We start from the raw sequence: 22,618 nt of genomic DNA, 5'->3' as shown, positions 1-22,618 counted from the left end.
CTTTTGCGTTTCGGCAGCACAGCCCATACGAACAAAACTCACCCTAGCTCCTGCTGCCCAGTTCCCAGTCTTTGCAGACACATAGGTCCATTTGTCTTGAGATCTGCTTGCGTAAACAGTTGCTAAGATGACGGCGTCACGGGAGGAAGGGTCATTTACCGATGGGGGCAACACTCCAAATATCACGAAGGAAGTTGCTGAAAGATAGCAAAGATAACAGCGCAAACAATTTTTTTAGGTTGTTAAATTTCTCAGAAGCTTACTCATCGGGATATTAAACTATGGTTTCTACACTTCTGTCCCTGTCAGCAGCTATCATTTGGGAGGTTTCAGTTCTAGACATTCATTTCATAAAGACTGAAAGTGCATAGGATTGATCTATATACAGTAATGCCGGCCGTTAGAAGATAAAATATGATTCTGAAGACGTATGCCACAGATATTGCTCAAACTGTAGCGGACCGCGTCCCCCTTAGTCTAACCTTCTTCCGTAAACCTTTGTCTAGGAATGTTCCCGAGCATCGGAGTAGAGATAACGTCTTCATAAGGAGGTAATTACGAAAGAAACCTGCAATGTTACCGCCCATGATGCCGATCACCTACTAGTAGTCACCATACTTCTAAATGGTGAAAGGCTTGGGCGCTTCAAGATAGGTGGATACATTAGTAATGGCTTTAGCACCTCGAGTCATCACTTGCACAGTGGCGCGTTTACTACTGTGCAAGAGAACCTTGACAGGTAAAGGACACTACCATCATTTTTATTGGCCATGTAAGCCAGCTTTTGGTTGCGGACGGGCGTGACCTAGGCGAGGTGTAGGCCCTGCGATATGCTCGCGTCATGGGCGAAACCATTGCTGGCGTGGCCACATCTTTCTCATTGGTGGATTAGCGTGTGACGAGCGAATAAATATGGCGAATAAACATTTATTCTAACGGGCAATACAGCAACACAGCCTTTGTGGACATATAAATAATTTCGCAAAAATATTCATCCCTGAAATGACACGCGTGCTTAAACAGCCGCGAGCTCGAAATATGCCATAAATGTCCCCTCCCCATATACGTCTGTAGCTAGCTAACTTGCTGATGGTCAATCACTTCTGATTGTGGCGGCACTCTGCCTTGTGCAACCCGCCGTGGTTGCTTAGTGGCCATGGTGTTGGGCTACTGAGCACGAGGTCACGTGATCAAATCCCGGTCAAGGAGGCCGCATATCGATGGGGACGAAATGCGAAAACATCCGTGTACTTAAATTTAGGTGCACATTAAAGAACACCAGATGGTCCAAATTATTCCGGAGTCCCTCACTACAGCGTGCCTCATAATTATAAAGTGGTTTTGGCATCTGAAATGTCATAATTTAATTTTTATGCCTTATGCAAGACCATCAAAAATGAAAAAAAAATCATGATTCAAGTGGCAGCCTCGTGAAAATCACATGAGTGCACCAGCTACAAGAAAATTGAACAAAGTAAATTCACCGTTACGGAAGTTATTATGGCGTGAGAACAAAAGTAGAGGGACCATGCGAATGCATGCCAAACTGCCTCCCCAGCCGCCAGCTGCTGCGACACTTACCTTGGATAGCGGCGTTAGGTCAGAAATGTTATTTAATTTTCCTGCAGAGCACAAGCTTTTCCCACTACCTCGTTCTCTCGCAGTGAGCTCCGCCCAGGAGCGCGTACTTATATTAGCCCAGGAGTACGCGGCTGGTATCAGTTGCAGTGATGCTGCTGTCAAGACAGAAGCGTCTTTTCATGGCATCTAACGAGTACTTTGTCTTTGTGAAAAACAACAGGAAACCTCATGTGCCGTGCCGGCGAAAAAATGAAGCAGGACACATCTCTCGCGTAGCGTTTTCCTCGACGGCAGCTGACGCACCGGAAGTGCCAGGCAGACGACATTTATCACATGATCGCGTGGTCGTGTGCTTTTGGTATCAACTGTACAAACACGCAAGTCTACAGAAGTCAGACTCCCAGACGAAAGCCCGCGTTTCACATTGTTGATACAGTGGTCGAATGATTACGGCGTGAATTTTCCGATGTATCGAATGAGACACTAAAGTACTAGTGCCACTCCCCACAGGAGCGATGTTGGTGAAGAATCAATATTAGTAGGAAACAACTTGCCATTAGAAGTACGCACAAACCCGCAATAGCAAAGCCTCGCGAGATGGAAAAAATAGTGCGGCTACTTGTAACGTGCGATGTATAGTGATTGCAAGCGCCCAAAAAAAGGCAGGAACACTTCGTCAGATCTGTCCAGGCTGCTGATTGGAGGCGAATCACAGAGGTCCCACGAAAGGAGTTATATCGCTCTATCATATTTAACAGTTTTAATCATCTATGCAATGGGCTCCAATTTTTGTGGTGTCAGCAGAATGTTAAGGTTATGAAATGTGTATGACAAAAAAATGCCACAATGATTCTTCGAAGCGTTGTTCAACGAATAAAGTGGAACTTATTCATCCGATGTCAGGTGTCTTGGTGCGGAACCAAGCTAAATCTCTTTCCGGGATATGAAGGGAGTAGCAAATTGCTTTCCTTAAACTTGGAAATCAACTTGGGCACTGAAAGGCGTACTTAACAATGATTTAAAGAAAAATGCGGTCAGCTACTCGATCACTCTAGTACGCCGGAAAATCAAGATTCTCATCTTAACGAAGCTGTAATATTTTATTGCACTATCTCCCGCCGGCAGTCCTGAAAATTTTGTAAATTTGTTCAAAGTTGAAAACCTGTCAGCTTTCTAAAATGTTTTTTCGAACCTCTCTACTATGCTCAGCACATCCAAGGCTTTGGACTTGCAGCAGTATTGTCTCTATTGAAAAGCACCTACAAATCTATGAGTAGCAGCGTTCTAAGATGGAAGTGTTGAATGTAATATGAAAGTATTCAGTATAAACTTTCATATGGGTGGTCCATTTTATTCGTGCCAGCATCTGAGATACATCTATAAGTATATTAAACTTATAGGAATAGAATTCCGGATAACTTACAGAGAATTTGCAGTTACATTGAAGAAAATTGCATTGAAGTTATTCTTCGCTTTAGCCGAAGCAGTTTACATGAGCAAAACTTAGTCTGTGCACCAGCACACGTTACCTGTTCAACATAGTTAGTTTTCGGACCCGCAGAAGCATGCACGGTTACGTTTCATTGCTTTTCCACGTTTCCAACATAGAACATGATATAGAAAACCACGCCTTAACAGAAGCTCCAAAACTTTCGCAAAACGCAATATCTTGCTGCCAGTAATCTACAAAACCTCTTCGTTCACGTGCAAAAAGAAAAAAAATGTACTCACTGTTGCCAGTACCAACGTAGAAACTGACGACACAGGAGTGAGCAATTGGGCCTAGCCTTGGCGTGATCATTGAGTTCCTACCGCTTCCAACAGGCACATCTGTAATTTCATTCAATAAGATTGTTTTGCGGCTGAAACAATCACATGTAAAGGCTGACAAAATTTGAACCCGTTCTTGACTGCCATAGTATGGTAAAGTGAGTAAGTAAAGTGAATTTCTTTCAATTTACGCCCACGCTTCATTTTGAAAAAGATATGCAGATGCAATGCACATGTTGGAATCTACAGGAAGCGAAGCTTACGTGCAGTGGTTAATGAAGTGCTACAAGTTGCCCGTTTCCTCCCAGCGTTTAAGGCATAAAGAAAACTGGCGTGCGCATGTGCTTTCGCGAATCCTTTCTTCTCATGTTCTTATTCATTTCTTCTTATTCATTTTACGTATGCCAGCTGCTTCTTGGTAGATGCCCCGTGGATGGAATGTGCTATAGTATGAAAACTATAACAATCATGAACATGATGTGCTCATCTCAAAAATATATTTGGCGCTGGCGCTGTTGTACCGCCCGCTTCTTGGGGGCATGTTCCTCTGAATCGATATCATCATCATGATAATCAACACACGGAAACGCTTACCAACGCGGAGCGATCATTTCAAAGCGCTAGTTGGTGTTGACACGAGGCAATTTTACGTCCCACTGTGGCCTAATGGTTAGAGCATCAAGCTGCTGCGCTGGGGAGCCATGGTTTGCGTCCCACCGCTGGACGCGCTTCTTATTTTTTTACAGCGACGCTGTACTGTATACCTCTACCCCCAGCCCCCCCGCGCCCCCCCCCCCCCATTGCATTTATCGAGTCCCTGGTCAAAAATACAACCAATCACAGTTGCAGGTGCGCGCCGCGTGCGCCGTAGGGTTGCTTGCGGCAACAACAGATGGCGCTCGTCGCCGCACATCCGCAAAAGCGCTGGCTCGAGCGATGCGGGGAAAGAAAAAAGAACCAGAAAGCTTGCGTTCGCACATAGCGTTCGCCACAATCGTTTCCTGGTAAAGATTACGGTTGCATAAGCTGCAGTTGCCGGGAAGTGGCAACTGTAGCATATAAACGAGGGAGGGAAGTAACTACACATTCATATGTAAAAGAATATCCCCCCTAGCAACTGATTTCATTTGTGTTCTGATAGCGTTATGGAAAGGCCATGCATAGTTATGACTACCGAAGAGCAACGTGAACACTATGAGCGGCGACGAGAACAGCGACGTAAATATGCGCAATGACGTCGTGCTCAGGCTAAGTTGGACGCAACGGTTCCTGCCCAAAGCAACTAACGCACAGTCAGGACGCCTGAAGAGCATCGCACGTACAATGAGCAATGGTGTCATGCTGCGTCACTGGTCTGTCGGATCAAGTGATACCACAAATTCGCTGGCCAGCCACCTTCTCAGTGTGGACTGGAGCCAATTTTTTTTTCAAGAGTAGGTAATCTACTCGGCGATAACCCCCCCGACGAACACAGGTGACACCATGAGATGGTAGGGAGAAAAAGCTTCATTTATATAAAGAAACTTAAACCACTGAATTTTGAATAAGGCTAGTTTATGGGACATTCCAAGATCGCCAACCTAAAATGAAGTTGTTAATAGTGCTGCTAAATAACTACAGATGGAGACTTAATGACCAAGGAGGCATGTTCTGTGCACAGAGCTGTCATAAGCATTCGGTAAATACAATGACCCCGTTGCTAATGTCTGGCGCATCAGCCGAGAACTTCGTTCCATGACCTCACCACTTTCTCCTTTCCACTACTGTCGGCTGTGAGCGCCTCCTGCGGTGAACGATGGCCAACTGTATCACGAGATACAGCAATTTTCTACGAGATAAGTGTCACACCTGCTAACATCACAGAGCCAACGGGCGCCAGATGCCTATGACGTCAAGGAAACTGAAGTTTCTTCGAATCATGGTATGTTCCGACACTCTGCAGCTAAAGAGACAAAATGCTCTCTAAAGCAAAATATTGCCTTACAAGAAAAGTTCGCCTTCCTCAGCATAGCAGAAATATGGTCCACTGCGAGAGCCATCTCCTCTCAACTTCCCTGAATGATACGCTAATCACCGCTTCAATGGCAAAGCAAACGACGTGGTAGATAAAGGAAGAATGAGTTAATTATAAAAAATATTTATCGAAGCAACCTGTCTTGAAGTTGTGTAAGGAATAAGAACCTGAATCTCACAATATAATTTTGTTTTCATTAATGTATTCTATGTCACAGAGAACCGAAAGTTCATACGTCAGCTGAACAGTGATATATAATGTTGTCCTTGTGCCAGTAAGTGTACGGAAGCTTGGGAACCACATACGAAAGATAGGAAAATGAGAGAGGGACACTTATAGAAATGTCAAGGCTCATGTGCAGCCCACTTTTATTGTTTTTCTTGGGGTTGAAAGGCGGAATGGAAGGAAATATCGCCGGATGTGAACAAAACGAAATATTTACCACGTCATAATATACGCCGCAAATTAAGGTAATTGGGAGCCGCTTCTCGTTCAATGATCCGTGCTGCCTGATACTGATCCGTGGTACGTGCTAGCCTTGAGCATGTCACACCGAGCGAGAAAGCTGATCTTCCAACAAAACTGACCTTGCAGACAGCATGCTGAAATTGAGCGTAATATTTATTGCAATATAGTCCCTATGTAATTAATTACCAACACTACGACACCGGTACCACTTAGCTTCGCCCGCCAAGCAGAAACCTTTCCGGTCCACTTCAGTGATATTATTACGCAAAAGTACCGAATATTCACGCTTGCAGGCAACCAGTGTCGTTGAGCAGAGGCGCTCAGGGCTCGGACTTGCACAACAATTATCCCGCTGCGGTAGCACAGTGGTTATGGCGTTGTGATGCTGAGCTCGAGGGAGACATCTTGGTCATGGAGGCCCACACTTTGATAACGGCTAACTTGGGAAACCATCATGCACCTATATGTGCACGCTAAGGAGTCTCAGGCAGAAAAATATACTCTGGGGTAACCCCCTACGTCGCGCATAATAATCAGACCCTTGCTTTGGCACATACGAGCCCCAAACGTAATCTTGAACATGGCATTTTATGAAATTCACTACGTTCTCGAAGTTTTCATTTGCTCTTTTATCTAAATCAGTCAAGTATACATCCGCATCTCTTGGTGGTCGACATGAGCTTACATTCTATTAAGCTGAGAGAAAGCTGGTTTTCGACATTCTGGAAAAGAAATGATGTGATAATGTCATGTCTTTCGTTGCGTACACTGGAGTGGCTCGCTTGAGAAGTAGATTCTACCGCAACGTTCCCAGCAGAAAAATGCCGCTAGTTTGAGGTTATTCAATAAGCGGACATGACTCCCAATCAACATACACGTTACTTAATATGCTTTTCTTTATTACAATATATGTAACTAGCTATTGATTTTCTTCAGTGATAATGTTCTGACGAAATAAACCCTACATTCACTTCACTCTTTCACATAATTACGGTAGTTTTTTATTCATAGAAATGAAGTCCTAAGTATGCTTCTACCAAACCGACAAATAAGCGATAGAATGAATGAAACGATATTAAATTAGTATAAATTTCACGCGGACCCTCCTATACTTTTCTATTACCACCATTTCTTTATTATCATTCAGTGCTTCTACGCCCCTCTTTTACTTTTTTTATTCCGTTTTACTTTGCCCAATGTTGTAAGGTAGCAAACCAGCAGCTCCTCTTGTTCATGTCGCAACCTCTTACTCTGCTTGCTTTCTGTGGCTCCACGCCACACAAGTGCACTGGCTTTCCTTCAACAATGCTACATATCGTGCATGGTGCATCTTTACCAGCTAGGGTGCAAATGGAGAAATCTCGCAAAGTGTTCCGGCCAATGGCGCTTGTTACAACACACCTCTGGCGACAAATTAGTGAAGCAAGTTGGCATTAAGTTGCGGAACAAGCGAAATGATATATAAGTCCATAGTTTTCAATTTATTAATGCAAAGTTTCCCATTTTATTGAGCGATATAATTTGGCATGTACGCTAGGCCAAGACGAATCTGATGGCATAACTGCTAAGAGGGTAACATAAGCATTTCTTACCAGAATTGAGCAGCGAATATGTAGCATAGGATCCGTGTTCGTTGTCACGGCTGTCAGTGACGGGGAAATTATGGTTGTGAATGGCATCTTGTGCTGCTTTCCAGGTCCACCCAAAGCGCGCATTGGGATTTTCGTTCTCTAGGCCGCACAGGTCCCTTGTAATTTCGCATGCACCTGAGTGGTACAGATGAGCGTTTAACAAGAAATTTTCACTATAGAGCAAGGAAAAAAAATGATTTGTTATGAAAAGAAGTAGTTCAATTTGTTAATAACGAAAAGAATGCATTTCATCTTTACATGAGCTTTCGGCAGAACTGTAGAATATTTCTGGTGCTAGCACGAGTCCGTCTCATAGTTGCACATGTAGATAATATATATCACACGTATACGTTAGGCTTTTCGTTGCAAATGTGTAATATCTCTTTCCTAACATACTTTTTCTTCATACAAACCCAAATGGCTTAATGTGTTGCTTCTTATTGCATTATCCTCGGCCTAAGGTATCTGAACTTTGTGTGTCCAAAGTAGGATTATATATTTAGTCACTTGCAGAACCATCTTCAATATTAACACGACTAAGGTGCGTCCACATATTTTTATCTACGCTAGGCTTCACTCTTAAGTAAAGCTGTGAAGCTGCATCTGGATCGGACTCATTTTCTTGGTGTATATATGCCAGAACTGTGCATATTCAAGTATTTAGACAATATTGCTACACGCTTCGGCATTATGGAAACACCACAAGGCAAAATCTTTTCGCTAAATATTTATGTGGTGCAGAATCTCTTATGTCTGCCATTTCAACTGCTAGTTCAGATGAAGATATACATGTTTGAACTTTTGAGTTTCATTTTCTTTTGCTTTTAGGAATACTCTCTGACTGTTGATTGTTCCGCATCTTCTTTCTCACAGGTTGGCACAGCAGCTTAGCTATTTTTTACGTGATGCTCTTCTCAGTACAGCAAAAGCCTCAAGCCAAATGATAGCAATCGTTTCGTTGCACTCTACGTGGAAGTACTTCTCTGGAGCCGCGTTTCAACGTATTTTGCCGCCCCAAGCGATGTCGAATTATTGTGCCCCGTACAATGTGTCGCCAAATTTGGGTGCGTCAGAATAAGGTCGCATTTACGCCGGCGACAGAGATTGGGCACGTGAGCTACGGCGACTGGCAACCAAGGAACGACTCGCATCAACCAATTTTCACGCCAGCAAGCGCGACCTGCAGCTACTACACGGAAGTGTGTCGCTGTTGATGCGGTTTATGTCTTCTCACACTGCCACCACGACGTATACAGACGTCCTGCTCCTACGCCGCTGATTGGTTCAGTAGGTTTGTGAATGCAGAACGCTGCGTATCGACCAAGTGACCCAGAACAGTCACTTTTCATTTAAAGTGACTAATTGCGACCAACTTGGTTGTGCGACTTCTGTGACAAGCGTGAACGAGCCTTAAAAAAATGTAATGCCACTTTGTGTGGCATCTTTAATGGCAATAAGAAATACGGTCAAGTAAGGCCAGCCTGGCGATTATTTCAATAGCATTTTAAGATATTTTGCTGGCCAAAACAAAGTAAAATTATTGTACCGCACTCTAGTGGGGCACACATCCTTGTTTTACCGTACTAAAAAGCTTTAGCGTCATATTTGAGGGCAATATAATTGTATAGAATGAGGTTACCAAATAGGAAGAATGCGCCGATTCAGTTAGCAACGTTTTGAATATATTTTATCGCTACAATTGAACTAGAATTCTTGTGCTGATCTTCATGCAGGAATCAAATTCAGGTGTTTCCTATGAAGCATGTTTAATGTCGACTATATATGCAGGCATTAGTAATTGTGATGGAAAAAGTTCAAATTTTTCTACTGCGCGGGGTTTTTATTCAGCAGTACGTTGAAGACAATGTCAGATAATTGTCCCCTTTCCAAGTGGGGCACAAAAGTTAACTATGTTAAGTTAAAATTTTTGGCGTCACGTTGTCGGCATTAATATATGTAACAAAAGAAGTCTATAGACACGTTTCTGGATATCAGCTATGTGTTTATGATCACTCAGCCACATAACAGAAGTGAGTAAAAATGGAGATACAGAATCCGAATAGCAACCAACTTAATCCAATGTTGTCTGTGGCCCGTCAGAGAAACGTGCTGGTGAAGCAGGTGAGGGGCTATCGAAGGTGTTGCGCCCTTTCCGGGATGCCGCCCTGCGCGCCCGCCTGTGCCAGCTACACAATAAAACGCCTGTTCTCGTCTGTGCACAGTTACTGTGCACATCTGTATAAAGAGAACGTGTTCAATGTAATTTCAAATTTATTTAAGCCAGTTCTTCGATTTCCCAGTCAAATAAGTTTTGCTATTCTGCTTGGCAGAGTGCTGTCACATAACCGCTCATGGGCGCTACAGCGACGGGATTTGGGATTCGAAGTTTTCATAATAGCCAGCGACATATCTGTAAAAAGCGAAGAAAATCTAAGCACTTCGATTAGAACACTTCTTTGACATTAGCACCACTCAGACTGAGTGAAGAAAATACAGGGAAAAAGAAGAAGAAAACAGAGACAGGGGGGCATCAAACTTACAGCAGTTCATGTGTTACCCTCGGGAATTGCCTTTACACGAAGCAATAAATACACAGTCCAAGAAACACCAATTTGTTGCATGATAAAGATAGAGAGGGATTCATCACACACATCTCTTTAAATCTTCCTATGGCTTCAGCATCTACAATATTATGTGTAAGATGATTGGGGCTACGACAGACAATATTCCATTTGTCGAAGGCAAAAGTGCATCCACATTTCTTGCTGTGTAAAGCAAGAGAATCACGAGATAAGACACTGCTGTTACGCTCACACAATCAGCCATTCAGACAGATCGTCAAGCTTTCATTCTGACAAATACACTGCCAAAATTGCGGTTGTGCCCTTGTCTTCGACAAACGGCCTCTTGTCGTTCCTAGTCACAATCAACTTAGACGTAGCATTAAAGAAGCCAAAGGCATAGGAAGTTTTGGAGAGATGTGTGAGAGTTTGCCATCTGTATCTGTAGCATGCAAAACATTTTTGTTTTTTAGTCTGCCGTGCCTGTGAAATGCGCTGTGTTTTATGATTGATTCGTTCACTTCGTTTAAAAGCAAATTACAGGTGTCACGTCATAAATACATGAAAATTTAGTGCCCCCTGTCTCCCTTTTCTTCTTGCTTTTCCTTTTCTTCATTTGTTCAAACTGTGCAGTTCTAAAGACGAGGAAATGTGATTAATTGCGAACATGTCTAAACCACAACTGCTTTCATCAGACGACGAAGTTTTGCTGCTCAGCTGTTTCTTCTTTTGTCAGGCGCTTGTCGACGAAAAACTAACAAATGATTTAAAGTGAGCGCATAATTACCAGAGCACCCCACTGCAGGCATTGAGCAGTTAGACTATAGTAACTACCAAGAACAACCAGAGGGTACTCCATCAAACCGTGTGACATAATACAGGCTGTGCAATCACGACAGCTAACACTCACCACAATTAGCTTCATCAGCACTGTTGGAGCAGTCATCTTTAAAGTCACAAACTTTAGTCAGTGAAATACACTGCTCGCTGTTGCCACACTGGTATTCATTGTCACCGCAAGCAAATGGTGGTGGTGGGGGTGGCGTAGGGGACATTGTTGGTGGAGGTGAAGGTGGCATTGAGGACACTGTCTGTGGTGGTTGCGATGGCGTTGGTGCTCCTGGCAGTTCTACAAAGGAAAAATTGCAAGAAGAAGTAGGATAACAATGATTTGTCTCAAACATACGGTGAAGCACTGTTTGAGTGAACGCCTGTTTTGTGGGTGAGAAGTTCGCAGATATTTTCCTTTGAACGGATGTGGATGACATATACGCTTTTTTAGTAGTTCCTTAGTAGTTGTAGCAAAGTTTACTTGCAGTGTTTTCGTGTATAATATAGCCTAAACTGTAATGAAGGAATTCGCAGTTCATCATGGAAGTGGTGATGACTATGCTAAGAGGGTCGAGGCGCCAAAGTGCTGCAATTAGCTCACACTATTTTGTCCTGGGCTCTTTCTAAAAACTTCCTCGCAAGAACAGCACTCATGACCCAGAAGAAGAGTGCCCATTCAGGCTACGACATATGCGTTGTGCAATTCCTACTGCCGGACACGCGCCGACATATTGTGGCCATATTGCAAAGCATATAGAGCGCACTTACCCTTTCGAAGTTAGGGCGCACCAGAAGCATTGCCCGTTACAGATACAAAACGACTACAAGGCGATGTTGACTTACCATGCGGCACCTTCAGTTATGCCTTCAGTGAGTACAAAATTCAGAGAAAGACGGCAGTATCCATACTAATGTAATTTTGTTAGTATGGTACATTTTATTTTGACCACTGAGTGACAGGCCATTTGTATTGTTTCTTTATATTACAGTGGGGTGCGTACAGTTCATACACTCAGATTAAGAGTACATAGGGTCTGCAAATTTCACTCGTTCAGCCTACACTTTCTTGCATTTATATCAGCATGACGTTTGGTACTGCTCCTAGTGTATTCGAAGTATGTCGTCATCATCAGCCTATATCAGGCCTCTCCAAGCGACCTCCAATTACCCCTGTCTTGTGTCAGCTGATGCCAAACTGTGCCTGCAGATTTTCTAATTTCATCGCGGCCTCCAATCACCCCTGTCTTGCGTTAGCTGATGCCAAAGGCTGCCTGCAGATTTTCTCATTTCATCGCCCCAGCTAATTTTCTGTACTCTTCAACGGCGCTTCTCTTACCCTGGCACCACTTCCGTACCTCTATTTGACCCTTGCTCACCAGCCGTGTACATGACATGGCCTAACCCAATGCAATGTTTCCTCTCAATGTCAACTAGAATATCGGGCACCTCCGTCTACTCTTTGATCCACGCCATTCTCTTCCCGTATCTTGAAGTCACGCCTAATAGTTTTCGTCCAATTGCTCGTTGCGTGATCCTTTGCTTGGTGTCAAGTTTCTTTACTAACTTCCAAGTTTCTGCCCGATTTGTTAGTACCGACGAAATACCCAATGATTGTATGCTTTCTCTTCAAGCAGGCCAGCAAGCTCCCGGCCGTGATTTGGTCATTTTATGGAACTTGTGTACGGGCCAACGAACTTTTTTGCTGGTGTATATTTCCTTCTCATGATCAGAGTTGATGAGGATAATTGACCTTGATAAACGTACTCTTGCACAGATGCTGGCGGCTGACTACCAATCACACATTTTTCCCTTGCCAGGTTACTGAGAAAATTCGCTAGAAATTGCGGCTACAGTGTAGAGCCAGCAACTTCAAGGTTTTATGAGAAGTTGCTGCGTGCCTTTTATATCGGAAATGACTTAACGAATTAGTATGACTTAGTACAATGTCGAATCGTATTTGTTCCACTCAAACATTGGTTCAGTAGTGTACTGTAGTTCTGCTAAATATTACTCGTGCACGTTGTTTTCAACTATAACTATCAAGAGCAAACGCACAGCGTCAAATTTACGTAAAGCTTTTGTAAAGCAGTTATTGAAATGCCGTAAATTTTTCCACTCGATTCCTACGTCATCGGTGTAAAAAAAAGCGACTGGCACGCCCGCATGCCCTCTCGCTAACCAGTGCTACACAATCTCACACACATGACGATTATTTCAAAGAGCAAATTAGCGTTGGCACGATAGAAGTATGCGTGTGTTAGTGACTTATTGGTTGGAATATTGGGCTGCTGTGCTCTAGGACTGAGATTCGATGCCACCATCGAGCTCGTAATTCAATTATTTTTCAAGTGCGAGCTATTCGGCAAGTCAACAGCAACACCAAGCAGCCCGGGTCCGAAAAGTACGGGAGGGTTCGCAAACAAACAGCTTCACTTCATTTTATGCAAAAAGTTACGTCTGTGTCGACCTCTTCAGGTTGCCATAGGTAGGCTCCCACAAATGTGCCACGGCGCGGAGTAGAAAGCAATGCGCAGAGAAGGTGTAGGCAAACATGAATGTGCGCCCGAGGATCTAATAAATGTACTACACAGCGAGCCTGAAAAACGAAATCTTTGGACAATCTAGTCCTATATAGCCTTAAAAGTAGGGCAAGGCCTAGTTGAGTTCCCACTACTAAAGCTGGGACGGGCGTTCCCTGCTTCTAACAGCCATAAATCTGACATCGAGGTGACCACGTTTTTTTACCACGTCCTATTTTGCAGAGTGACTCATCACAGCTTACCTCCTTGGTAGGCCGTGCAGGTTGTTGAAAAAGTGACGTCGTCGATGGCAATGTAACCTGCGTTTCCAGGTTTTCTGTAATTACCAATGAAGGCAACCTTCGGGAAAAGAAAGTCATGCAAGAATGTTTTATAAAACTTCTGGACACGTGAACTCTAGAGGATGAAGTATGGTTTTCACGTTGCGGTCACGATGAACGACCAGACTCCCAAAAATGTGAGCTACGACTCCAACCCTTCCTTTGGCATTTTTCTGCCAAAAAAAGATGACAGTCCTAATAAAACGATAGCGGCGAGCACACTCGTAGGTAGTCAAATTTCGTAGGTAGGCAGTCAACAGGTTTCCTTGCTCTTTGCACATGTGTCGCAATGCATGTGCAATCAATAATGTTTGCGTAAACTCGAAAATTTACAGCAGTATTCGCGTCTCCTCTGCTTAGACAATATTGTTTCGCTATACAATCGGCAACAACATTCACAATATCGCGGATACACTAGGCGCGCCTTGTTCTGAGAAATAGCGTGACGACCGTGACAGTCAGGCGAAACACAGTCACCGGAGAAATAAAAAAGAAGGTCTGTGTTACAACGTGGCAAAAAAAAAATTCTTGTTTAATGAGATTGAGCATGCGACGTAAATAGTGCAACAACGATTCTCAAATACACGCGAGCGCCAGCGCTTACTCTGCAATGTATGATGGCACATGCAAAAGTATCAGACGGACATGACCCGTAAGTACAGATTCGACGACCTACTACTGTTATCGTCGCTGTCTTTCTTAATTAAGTTACATTAGGTTGAAGAGCTTTCAATGCCCAAAATCACAATACGATTATGAGGCACGCCGTAGGGGCACTGTGCCTTAAACTTAACAGCGTGAAATTATTTACCGTACAACTAAATCTAAGCACACGAGCTTTTTCTTTCGTTTTGTTGTGGTTTAAATGCATCTTGAATTCGAACTCCCCTCCTCCTGCACAACAGAGCCCCGCCATTGTCAATAAGGCACCAGCTCTGATTTAATTGTTTTGTAGCTGGTCAAGAGATTTTGTTTTTCATGGCTGTCAATTAAAATCTTTACCCACCGCCTATAAAAATCACCATTATTCATTTTCAACCATCAGGCCATGCTGACATATTGAAGTTAAATATCGGCGCCGAGAATAACAGAAAAAAATAAGCACATACGCATGGAAGGCAACCGCTGCTTCCGACGTCGGGCCCGTAATAAATACTGCGCCGTTCTAAATGTGCAGTAGTGCGTACATATGGAAAACTGACTTAAGATTAAGCACTCTTCATCTTTACCAATATGTGCTTCGCATCATCTACACGTCCATGCATTCACGGATTTCATTGCAGCCCAAAGCTTTCACTGAGCCTGGTATTTTGTTAAAACACATTCACATCTGTGCACACCAACTAGATCTCTTGGAAAAATGGGATTTACGGCCAAAAGGAAGCACACAGGACACCTGTCAAAAGCTATGTCGTGGGTTTCTTCCTTTTCTTTTTACGTTCTTTATGAGTAGTTCGTTTTTTTTTTTTTACCACTAACCATGTCAGTCGTAAATCGACTGCCCATCCCACCATCTGGAACACAAGACCTCGAAAATTCCTCTATCCATTTAAGACTAGCTATCGCCACTGACGACTGTCCCCGATGTGTTTTGTTATTGCTACAGTACCATTATCTGCTTGACTAGAGGTTCCTGCGCATCATTTATGCACTCATTGAGCTCCTCACTAAATCTCACACAGCCAAAAAAAATTCATATCGAACCCTTTGCAACATTGCGCTTGCAAACGTACACCCTACGGTAACAGATATTAATCAAAAGCACTTGCCAGAACAGTCACATTCAAAATATGTTGTATATATCCCAGGAGAGTACTAATCTGAGCTTTTCTGCAGTATGTAATATGCGCCAGGTGTGTTAAAGAATGGGATGAAAGATGCTTCTCAGTGCTTCCATCTGCTTCCTGTGCAGAGCGTTGGCTGACAGCATAAGGTTTTTCATAATACATGTTTTAAACAGCAGACATCTAGCACAAGTTATTTCATTCGGTAATCAAAACTTGGGCTGTGAAGTCAGTCCCCTGACTCTTCTCCGTATTCACTATAGGGTAAAGGACTAGACGCATTACGCTCCTCAGAATGAATACCGAGAACCATTTACCAGTAGCTTACGTTTGAAGCAAATAATCCACAGCAATGTACAAAGTCAGTGAAGCAGCGTATGGAGTAACTGACTACAAACTATCCTCAAGCACCAGTTATCTCTTTGTTATTTTTTTTTGGGGGGGGGGGGGGGGGCGAGGTCGTGCAACGAGTTTAGCTGTACCGCACTGTTTGAAAGAAGGAGAAATTTTGTGAGCACAGGGTTAAAAATTTGTCACTTCTCATTTAGAAATATACGACAAAAAATCTCATTCGCTTGTGTGTTCGACATTGCGGAATTACCTATGGAAGGCCAGCGTAGCTGTTACATTCTCTCTTCTAAACCTAGCATGCCACTGCAATGCAACGTAGCTCCTGGATATTATTTCACCGTGGTGACATGCACTGCCCAAGTCATTTTCCTTCCATATCCGCTGATGATTGCCCCTTGAACTCAATGAGGCACTCAGTTATACCAATTTTACAAAACATGTTCAATCATACATCAGGTTTTAGTGACTCAGGTACACCTGCATCAGAAGCTTCAAGTAGAAATGTCATTTCCTTGCTCAGCCATACTGTTGTTATTGGTTCCCCCGATATTATGGTCATTGCGGTGGGCCCCGCAATGGTATGTCAATTTCTTGTTTCCTACAATTTAGTCTTATCACTGTTCTTCAGTATTTCATTTTATTGAAACCTTTAAATTATTATATGGCTATTTATTCACTCTGTTCTAATACTATAGGGTGAAGTCCACTAAATATGAGGTTCGCAATTTGTTGCCACCCCCTCATTTACACCATGCTTCTGTTATCTCTGCAGTATATTCTCTAATGCAGATTGTTTATGGCTTTTATTACAATAAGAATTTTAGTTTCCTTACGCTCTTACAGTAATCTTGTGTTTCAAAAGGTTCCATGAATATTATTTTATTTGCCAAGATTTCGACCGTTTCTCTGACCCCTACGCTTAACCAACGTATTTAACATTTACCCTACCACTGATGGGTAGTCTCCCTCGTATTTCTCAGGAGCTTAATGTTGATCAAATTTTATTTATTTTTCAATCAGGGCGACACAATGTTCTTACGTTATATTTAGCCCACCGTTTGTTGCATGAAAAGAGTTCATCTTTCTTACAGCATATGCAACAATATGGTAAATAAAAGTAAACCTTCTACTGCTGCCTGCGAAGATATAACAGCCAAGCTTATCGTCACAGTCAGGTTGCTTATGAGTGCGTAGTCTAGACCATAAGGTCAGAGCTATCTATGATATCTGACACTAGGCATTTCACAACAAGTAACAACATAAAAGAAACCAATGGCTTACCTGGAAGGGCTTCGGCTGCATTAACTGCACATGCGCGGGAGTAAAATGGAAGAACTGTGACGGATCTACCGACCGCCACACACTTTTCCAAGGCCCAATTTTAGAAGTCCGCACGCTAACGGAAAACTCAGGCAGACTTGTTCCTTGCGCAGTGTAGAAGAATGTCATCTGTGAAACGCGCGAAGAGCAAAATAAAAGCTGTTGGCATTCTTGATTTTTTTTGCTAATTTAACCAATATGCTTATCGTTGAGTGACTTTATCACATCTATTTCGTTAACTTTCATTGCATCGTGCCGTATAGTTTTCAACCGTACGCAACCTGCCTTAAATTTCATTTGTCTCGCTAAAACTACCAGCTTCCCTCTTCAGCCAGTTCCTATTTTTACTATTTTCTCCATTCATTAGATACATTTTGATGAGCATTTAAGGTTTGTTTTCTCAGGTGTGTATAGCCCCATAGACTGAGCTTAGCTGCTAAGCAAATACTTTGCCGCGCATGCACGCAAGGTCCAGTGCGCATGGCTGTTAGTGACCAGCCTGAATGGCTACTCAATCTCCAAGCTGATTGAGCCTAGTCGGTATCGAGCGGCGCCCACTCGACTTATAGTTTACTGCGCAGCACACCGGGCACCATCGCGGGGCTTACAATATTAACGCTAAAAATGTCGTGTTATACTCAATATCCATTGCGCATCATTGTGTCAACTATGAGCGGAATCCGCCTTAAAATTTTTCAATGCTCATTTTAATTTTATGCGCAATTCAATTTTTTTTGCGCGGTATCTATTTCTTTTGTCTCAAAATACTACCTAGAACTGTTCCTTCTCAGTGTGCACGTATACATATTTATCTGCTTGTCAGTATTTTGTCAGTTTTGAACGTCAGTATTTTGCAAAGTTGCAAGTCCCTCTTGCAACTTTGAATAAGTGTTTGGCTTGGCATTATCTCCAATCTATTGTATGTGCTGTTGTCTTCGGCAACTCAGAGGGAACTCTCCTATACATTATAAAAGCCGCGTGGGCCTCCGTGAAGCTGAATCACTTAAGCGGCTAAGGCAACTTTCATCTCTTCAATTTCTTACATAAACACACCTATGTACAAGTAACGAAGGAACATACGGTCGCAAGAGTTTTGCCAAAATGATGCCGCAGTAGTGAAGTTACGTCCTTTTGATGAGCGATTACGCAGCCACCTCGGTTTCTCGGTCATTTTCGCTAATTCTTCGCGCGGATTGTCTCTTCCTCGTCGCTTATTTCTATTACTTTGGGCGAAGCAAGAAAACCTGCGAGTCGCGTCAACTGAACGCAGCACGGAAGAATGTCACATCCCTTGTCCGCCTCTGATCAGACTCCGCGCGAAACGAGTAAATGGAAGTTTCTCGAAAGGCCAGTTGCACGTAGTGGGTCAAACCCATTTCTCCGCTCTGAACACGCATCTGGCCCTCGCCTCCTTGGCGCTCTAGTCCCTCTTGAGTAGGCCCATCGGCACTTTAAACCCAAGGGACATCATGCGCATCACTCTGCTGGCATCATAACGTGTGAACGAGAGACAGGAAAAGGCTCTGAGATTGCTACGAGATTGCTGTTTGAGTTATTGGCTTTCCCGTGGCACAGGAAGGTGCTTTGTTCCCAAACGATGATCATCAGACACGTTCGTGCAGCCTGCATGTGTGTCTTTAAAATGTGCTCAAGATGGGGTTTCGGAGCCATTTAAAGCTTCTCCGTTTAGGCCAACATGAGGGGTATTTCTAGTCAATGATATGAATTTGAACTCAAGTGTAATAATATGGACAGCACTGTTGCAGCGTTCTGACAACTTCATGGGCTAGGCTTTACAACTGAAAGCCAACTGGCCAAGCTTGCACCATGATGGTCATGAAAAGACCATGAAAGTGAACAAGATTATGCCCGCCGATAGACGCCGTGAACCTCTCCGATAGGCGTTATTTCAACTTTGCCATTGTATCATGGAGCAAAAGCGGTTCGTGGGGCTAGTCGGTGAGGTATCTTCGAGGGTGTAGAGTGCAACGCTAACACCAGGGATAAAAATGAGACACGGACGAGCTTGTATCGTAGTTGACAAGCAAGTTCTGTCCAACCTCATATAACACCGTCTCTTTGGGGCTTCTGAATGACGCATCAACATATCTACGCATCAAATATATTTTCATTTAGTGAGTAAATGAATGAACGATTATAGTGATTCCTCTAAACAAACCACGATATCTTTTTATGCCCAGGCTACTGAAACATTTTTAGGTTTTCAAGGTACAAAGCACGTCAGACAATTACGCAGAGCGTAACACCCTTCAGCCGTTCTTTGAACTACGCGTGAGTCAAGATGCATGCGCAAGAGCTTTCTTGTGATGGTCAAGGTAGTATATTCACACTCTCAGCATTTCTGCCACTGGTGTAGTAAAAAATCGTGTATATTGCTACGTAAAAACTAAGTGAGATATGTGGAGCACAAGAGTGCAATACAACTGTTGAGAACTGAGTACAAGACGAGAAAGTCCTGCCACCAGGATCATCATGATCTGTGTGTTCAAATAAAAGGGCTTGTAGCGGGGTTTTTACTATGGGAAAGATGGCTCGTGGTATTTCCACATTCTGGTGCCGTGAAACCCTGTACTTTTCAAGCGATGAATTGACGCCGCTGCAGGCATCACCGAAATATTCGTGAGGCGGGAGTATCATGTGTTAATTTGGGCTCCGTTCTGACCTTGCCCCTCAAGACGGCAGGCCAACGTTCGCAAGGGCGGGATGTCTGTGAAGATGGGCACGTCCTATACTCCTAGTCATCGGAGCAGAAATGGTATTTTTCAGCAGAAATGGTATTTCAAGGCAGGCCGAGGCATTTCTGTGGTGACACCCATCTTGCAGGTCCGGCCGTAGACGTGACTAGGCCATCGGATGGGGACTTGTTGCACCACAGTAACAATGACAATTTCAAGGATTGAAACTGCTGAACAAAAAAGTTCGTGACATGTACCCGTCAAGAAGACCTGACCATAGAGCGTACTGTAGCCATGCCTACGTATACGCGATGGCATCCCCCTCAGGAAGGCATTGATCACTACAAAGGACTTTACACAGTGCTTGATTCCGGTTGTACTCTCCACGTTGCCATTAAAGAAACTGCTGCAAAACTCCCATAGAAGATTAGATGCAGACATTCAAAGGTTGATTACGTAAACCGATCAGTTGTTATTCCGTTATTCTGTCCTCATACACTTTCAGTCACTTTTGCAGTAAAAATAGGAGAATCTCGTCAATATACACCACCTTATTTAGTATCAGCTGGATATCGACTATCTAGCGAGCGATGTAGAAGAATCTATTAATTTAAAGCTGGTGGTTTGGTATGCAAAAGTTGGTTTAGAAATATGAGTGAACGAAATGCCGCGCAATTCAGGAGCACTTTCGTGGCGTCCCTGACAGTGCATAAATAGCGGCGGAACGCCGGCGAACGTTACTGAAGTCTGAGGAAGCAGCACTCCAATGGAAACTACGACGGGTCTTTCCGACGAGGCGACGGCAGCGCATGGAATAAGAAAAGGCTTGGTTGGAACTTCTACACAGACGCGGCGAATAAATGAGAGCAATTTGAAGAAGTTCCTCAGAAAGAACTTCATTCAACATTCCTTGACCTCCGACTGCGTTGAGTGTTTCGATGTTCACGGTGGTCCTATGACGTTCATAGAGGAGCTAGTTAGTCCTGAAAATTTACCGAACACTACACATTATGAAGAAAAGAAAAGGCGGAATCGAAAACAATCGAAAAAAAAAGTCGGAAACCTCTAGAAAAAGAAGCAGAAGAAGTTAAAAAAGTTAAGTTCCTGCTACCGCTTCCGAAGAAGCGTCAAATAGTATTCAAGTTTATGCCTGCGAAAACGAGAGAGACAATGCCTCAACGAAGATTCCAGCTCATTTGGTTCGGATCATCTAGGCATAAAAGCCATGCTCAAGGCGTCGAGAGCATTTTCACCAAGGAATGAAGAAAACCTGCCTTCATGCGACAAAGACAGTATGCAGTCACATTGGAAACAAACGCATGAATTGAATGGACACGAGAAAACACTTTAACGCAAAGAGTAACCACCAACCAAAAGAAAGCAAGACCGCGCAAGAAGTTTCATTGGTGTAACATTAGGCCGAGACTCAACGGGTCAGCAGCACACATGAACGCCTAAAGGGACCATGGTGATTTAATCAGAAAGAATCATCCTACGAAAATGCCGCAGGCAGTGGCAACGCCGCTGGAAGATAAAGCGCTTTTATGAATATCGGGACAGCTTCAAGATTGACAGTTTGCCTGCACCAGGACTGTCTCCAATGTTAAGGAGGGCATTGCATTAAGAAAGACAATGTGGAGGGGGGCATTGCGATAGCGCACTGAAGTCGACGATTAAGTAGGCGTCACTGATTCATCAGCCCTGAGCGGTGGGCCTGCAGTGCTCAATGACAAGTGGCTCACGGACCTACAGGCCTCTAGCTGGTAAACTAGACAACACCCTCTTTCAGCTATTTCTACAAGGGCGACCTGAAACAACAAAAGATAGGGGACGCGTCTAGTAAGAGGGACACAGATGTAAGTGAACAAGAGAGATGAACACCGACCGTCACGAGGATACACGCCGCAACAAACGCTCATTGAATGACGACAATGCGGATGACTTCCTGAAGCGCTGAATACTCGGCGGCACCAGCTGACAAAGCTTACAAGTGCAGACGCTGAGCAACTTTGAATTCAGTGCATTTGCCTTGGCACGGGCGAAAATATGCTAATGATAGAAGAATGTGCTGGGGGTAATTGGAGATCGCTGGGAGAGGCCTCCGTCGTGCAGCGGACATAAACTAGGCAGATTATGACGATTACGACGACGATAATGAGGATGATGACGATGTAAGGAACGTCTGACACCCGTATCATCACTATTAAAGCCAGTGTTCAAATACAGACGAAGATACCGGTAGCCATATTATAGCTAGTATAGTAATGCTATCAACCGTGGAGTCTGCCTTCGTTCGTTACAATGCTCACTTACCGTGCAAAACGTTGTGTGATCCAAAGTTGGGCCAACGATAGTGGCAGTGTTTATTCCATGAAAAGTAGGGCGTACTATAATAAATTGTCCTGCAATGAAATACAGATCGCATGAACATAGCGGAATAATGATCACAGCTAATTTACATACACAGTAACCAATAAAACATGTCTGCCTTTTCTTTTTTCACTACGTGACACAAGCAAGCAGTGGCTAGAAGGCACTTCGTTCAATTTTATTAACGCGAGAAGCACAATTTGGGACACAGTATAATGAACAAAACGTTCCTTCATTAACCCCGAAGTAATATTTATTCTTTGATGCCATCTATTATTGCCTGTGTTTTATGCAATTTGTAAATATGAAGGCTTAGAAAATAAAAGCTTTCGAGTGTAACTTGAGCAACAGCGAATCCACAACATTTAACTGCCAACACAG

At 43.5% G+C, this 22,618-nt stretch overlaps 1 protein-coding gene across 1 annotated transcript in view; it reads right to left on the bottom strand.

Annotated features, from left to right (window-relative positions):
• Positions 1–22,263, bottom strand: part of LOC126537736 (apical endosomal glycoprotein-like) — a 50,231-nt gene extending 27,968 nt beyond the window's left edge. Inside the window, exons 1-7 of the mRNA XM_050184823.3 lie at positions 22,181–22,263; positions 17,133–17,300; positions 13,639–13,735; positions 10,936–11,154; positions 7,426–7,599; positions 3,313–3,411; positions 43–197 (exon numbers count right to left, since the gene is read on the bottom strand). Of these exons, the coding sequence (XP_050040780.2) occupies positions 43–197; positions 3,313–3,411; positions 7,426–7,599; positions 10,936–11,154; positions 13,639–13,735; positions 17,133–17,300 (912 nt within the window). The 5' untranslated portion in view covers positions 22,181–22,263. The remainder of the gene's footprint in view (positions 1–42; positions 198–3,312; positions 3,412–7,425; positions 7,600–10,935; positions 11,155–13,638; positions 13,736–17,132; positions 17,301–22,180) is intronic.
• Between the last annotated feature and the right edge of the window lie 355 nt (positions 22,264–22,618).

This window comes from Dermacentor andersoni, chromosome 4, assembly GCF_023375885.2.
Source record: "Dermacentor andersoni chromosome 4, qqDerAnde1_hic_scaffold, whole genome shotgun sequence".
In the NCBI taxonomy this organism is placed as follows: domain Eukaryota; kingdom Metazoa; phylum Arthropoda; class Arachnida; order Ixodida; family Ixodidae; genus Dermacentor; species Dermacentor andersoni.
The sequence above is the reverse complement of the archived record's forward strand: the minus strand, read 5'-3'. Positions and strand labels throughout refer to the sequence as shown.